The sequence below is a fragment of the Opisthorchis viverrini genome (assembly GCF_000715545.1).
Source record: "Opisthorchis viverrini unplaced genomic scaffold opera_v5_489, whole genome shotgun sequence".
NCBI lineage: Eukaryota > Metazoa > Platyhelminthes > Trematoda > Opisthorchiida > Opisthorchiidae > Opisthorchis > Opisthorchis viverrini.
In genome coordinates, this window is record NW_008752153.1 from 237552 (window position 1) to 241965 (window position 4414).

General features: G+C 44.9%; 1 protein-coding gene across 1 annotated transcript in view; it reads right to left on the bottom strand.

Moving 5' to 3' along the window:
- Positions 1-316, bottom strand: part of T265_11397 (hypothetical protein) — a gene marked incomplete at both ends in the record, with an annotated part of 7272 nt that extends 6956 nt beyond the window's left edge. The window contains one exon of the mRNA XM_009178041.1: positions 309-316. Coding sequence (XP_009176305.1) covers positions 309-316 — 8 coding nt within the window. The remainder of the gene's footprint in view (positions 1-308) is intronic.
- Positions 317-4414: the final 4098 nt, after the last annotated feature.

Consider the following 4414-nt stretch of genomic DNA (forward strand, 5'->3'; position numbering starts at 1 on the left):
TGTATTATAATGTAATCTAATATAATATAAATATAATATAATATAATTATAATATAATATGATATAATATAATTATGTAAGATAATGTAATATAGTATCATTCAGCTGTAGCCCCCTTTTGGTGCTCAACTGCCATGCAACCCGAAGGAAGCTCGAGAACTGCGATACTGTCAGGTTGCCCAAGCTTAGATAGGGGAGGTCGAGAGCCAGATGTTGGGTTTGAACCACGGACCTCCCGTTCAATAAATTCGTGCTCCAACTACTTGGGCCATCTCATAATGTAATATATTAACAGTTATGACATTCACCCCGGCATCGTTTTAATTGGCACGTATGAACCGAGTTAGCTGTTGGATAATGTACTGCGTCAGGCTTATCTGGTCCCTAAACTATAAGGATGAAAGCTCAGTTGTTCTCTTATAGTTTCAGGATGACTCGGTTGGTCTTCGGAAGATGGTACCAAAGAGGGTTCATGTATTTGAGAGCCATCGGGCTGATGTCCGGTTGTTTCAGTCATGTCTGGGTGTTTGTTGCCCCTATTGGATTCAGACAGATTGAAAATGTCGTCAGCTGTATTCTGAACCGCTGGGGCTAGACGGCGGTTGGACGCGGTTTGGACTCTTCCATTGCGATGAGCAATGTTTGCATAGTGTGTGTTGCAGTTCAGGAGGTCGACTTCCTCTGTTAGTGGTTAGTGCTTGGATGACGTATCACCTCGCTACAGCAGGACTGGATCAGTAGTGATCAACCCAGATGGTAACGAGATTCCAAAGGTTGAGGGGCGTGCGTATTGAAACAAACGTTCTTGTGGAGCATTGTGAGTAGCCGTACATAACAGTGATCGGAGGCTGTGTAAAGCATCAGCAAGTACCGATTCCCAACGAAGTGACGGCAGATTGTGAGTTTTCAACGCCAAGCTTATTATTTTCCAGAGGATACGTTTGAGAAGCTCGACCCGACATTCACACTGGGGATTATAAGCCCATGTATCACTCATATCAGCGACTTTTTCCAGGATAGTTCATTGACCACACTCCCTTAATGCCTTCTTATTACCGTGAACTTCGTTCTGGATAGTCGCTTGATCGCTTAGAGCGCTTGACCAAACCAGGAAAAGTCAATGCACATGCGAGCCAGCTGCTCTACTCATCACTGTCGCGTACAGCCGGCCAAAAGTGATACTAGGAATACAACTCATCTGTCAAGGGCGAGTGAAGAACAACCAATGAAATCTGTCTCAACAAAAACGGTTATTCCATTGACAGTTATGTAGTCCCGTTACGTTCGGAGCTGGTACTCCCAATAGAGAGAACTTTTGGCATCAGACGAAATGAGCTATGAGCCTCTATTGAACTGAATATATGCTGGCATTCCGAGTAAACAGAGGATTTGTGGGACAGTCAGTCACAGTTCCTGGGGTTATATCCGCACACGCAAATGCAAAAGACGAGCTGGAGAGCTCGTCAGTCATCGTGCATTAGATAGCAAGGGACCAAACTCGGGTGCTCAAAAGGTTATGCTGTTTTAAAGCGGATTCCCATAATCTTGGCTTCATCTCGGCACATGTTGCAGGATGAAATAACACTCGATGTCGTCGGCGGAGTAGGGGGACTCCTGCAGCACAAAACAAGACACGGGTAACTCCTGGATGACAGAGTGAATTATGGAATTCCATATGTTGATTGTTGTTCCTCATGGAAGCACATATGTTGCGCGACAAAGCATCGGTGACATGATTGCCTTCTCCAGGTCGACAGATGACATACTCATGCTCGGATAACTCAATTCTCTAGCGTTGTATTTTGTCTTTTTTCATTTTGCCCTTCTGTCTACCGCTGTACATGAATGTGACCGAACGCTGACCAGTAGTAAATTTGGGAGACCTTCCTAGTAGATAGTGCCGCCATTTCCTGATAGATTCCTCTCCTGTTAGATGGCAGAATGACTCTTCTCGCTTGTCGAATCCATCAGGAAATGACGGTATTATCTATACAGTTCTCTGCAATGTATATTAGTGCATGCTCATCCACGCTTGTTCTTAGACAAGTAAATAGAGACGTTTAGAATGTATCCGAGAACGAGTTAAAAGAGAGTCCGGGTTTTCTAGGATAAACAACGTTTTACTTCCCGAAAAACAAGCGTGAATGAGCTGGAATGTGTATACAAAGATTCAACACAGGCATGTAGAATGACTATATTAGTAGGCAGACAACAATCGTGACAGGCATATCTGTGGTTAGACATTTTCGGTCGGGCTCTCAACGGTGCGCATGCATTCAAACTCGCCTGAAATGCGTAGTTTCCTTCCCCGGCCTCCTCATTGACATGTCCACCGTTGTACCTGCATTGATCCACCACTTATATCAGCTACCGCCTCTAGTGATTAGCTACCCACCCCTACTTCCTCAAATCATCGACGAACGAAATTATAGCAGATGTATGGCATGTGCGCGGATTTTACGGCCCAGTTGGTTTAGACGGCTTCCTTTTTCCCGTATATTGACAGAGTAGTCAAAGTGCCGACCGTGAGTTTCACTTCCCTCTTCGAACGGAGTGGGTGAATTTTCTTTTCGTCTAGTAGCTCGGTGGCGATTGAATTAGGAACTGCACTCGTTAGCCATCGCTGCTGTCGGAGTTAATGGAAGGCTAACACGTCTGTGAGTTCTATTAGTTGGGCATTTTGAGTGCATACTGTCAGTGGAGTGGGGTAGGTGAGGTGTATAGAAGTTCTTAGGAAAGGGTGTTGCAGAAGTATCTCCGTTTGCCGATCTATTTTTACACAAGTCGAAGTGTGTGGCTAGACCACGTGACGACCGACGGGATACAAAGTCATTATTTAGCTTCCAGGTTGGTAATTTCGTTCATGCTGGCCTATTGGCGGACTTAATTGTAAGGACAATTAAGACTACCGTCCAAAATCTCTTAGATGAAACGTCTGACAGGAAGAGAGTGAGTGTTTGCATTTTAAATTGGACCATAAGTTTTTTAGGAACTAGTCGCCTTACGTTTTGTGGCACTCAACAAAAAGGACAAGTAGGTTGTCTCATGTCCATTCAGTGACTGTTGGCTTAGTTCAAGGGGTTTCAGAAATATCCACATTTTTTTAACCACGGTGAAGTCGAGCTTCTGTGGGGTGTGCGGAGATATAAGTAGTCTGATATTGGCGTTTCAAGGGTTCACTGAAATGTATGGAATTCCGGAGTGACCAAATCAAGGAGATGGAGGATGTTCTTACGGGAACAGTACACAATTTTTTTGTACGCCCTACGCAAGGCGAGAACGTCCCGAAGGCTGTCTGTCTCTGTCTTGCTAATTGCTTACGAAAGTACTAACCGGTAGACTCGCTTAGGTTGGCGACCACCATTTTTCTAGACGTGAACGCACCGGTGTTCGGTGGTACCAACAGACAGTGTGGTAACAAGGCCAGCAGTGCTCTTGTATCACAACTACCGTTTATGATGTGATAGCTCAGTGGTTAGAGCGCGAATTTACTGACAGAAGGTCTTCGTTTCGAACCCAGCCTCTGCCTCTCGACTTGCCCTGTCTAGGCTTGGGCAACCTGGCAGTATCCCAGCCTTCGTGCTTTCTCCTGGCGGCATGGCAATTGGAAACCGAAAGGGTGCTACGGCTGAACGTTGATGTAGATCTCTAAAGCGTGAAAAATTAAATGTTACCTACGTCGCTCAGCTCTTCCTAAGCATCTTATCTTGTGTTGGCAGAAGCTGGAAGCAATTACTGCTGCTCTCTGCACACGATTTGCAGCTGGAAAACTGAAGCGGGTATCAAAGACACCCCAGGTAGCTTAGCTCGATTTCACAGAGGACAATTTTCGGTCTGTGAAATGGTGCATCCTACTTACAGTTACGGTCATCATACAGCCACTGCTGCTGCTGTCACCAAAGACTGTGATGGGATTACCTGAACTGTCGTAATGTCTCCTTACAAAACTGTCGATGTTTTCTTCCGATAGAAAAGAACTGCTACCTTCAGAACCATCCAAACAAAGCAGTGGTATTCCACGACCCGAGCTGATTGGCCTAATTAACGAATACGTACGGCCACATGAACTGGGATACTCGCAGCCATTCAACATAACTTCTAATCGTGGAGGACTTGGCCTATTGCCGATCGTTTTCTTGTCTTAACACATTTCCCTACGCACTTAAACGTACTTACTGATGGGAGGTACCACGAAAAATAAACTGGATTGCGCAGGTTTCTTCGCTGCAGTCACAAACTTTTCACCATGGCGCCGTGCTATTTACTGAGCAGTAACAAGTTACTGAAGTGTAGAGTACTCAGCAGTTTTTGCTTTATTAAGCTAATCTGAATACTCATGTACGGTCATATTGTTGATCGAAGATAAAATGATTACCAAACCAGTGTGTCTTCATTTGTCTTTTTAGCAGACCTA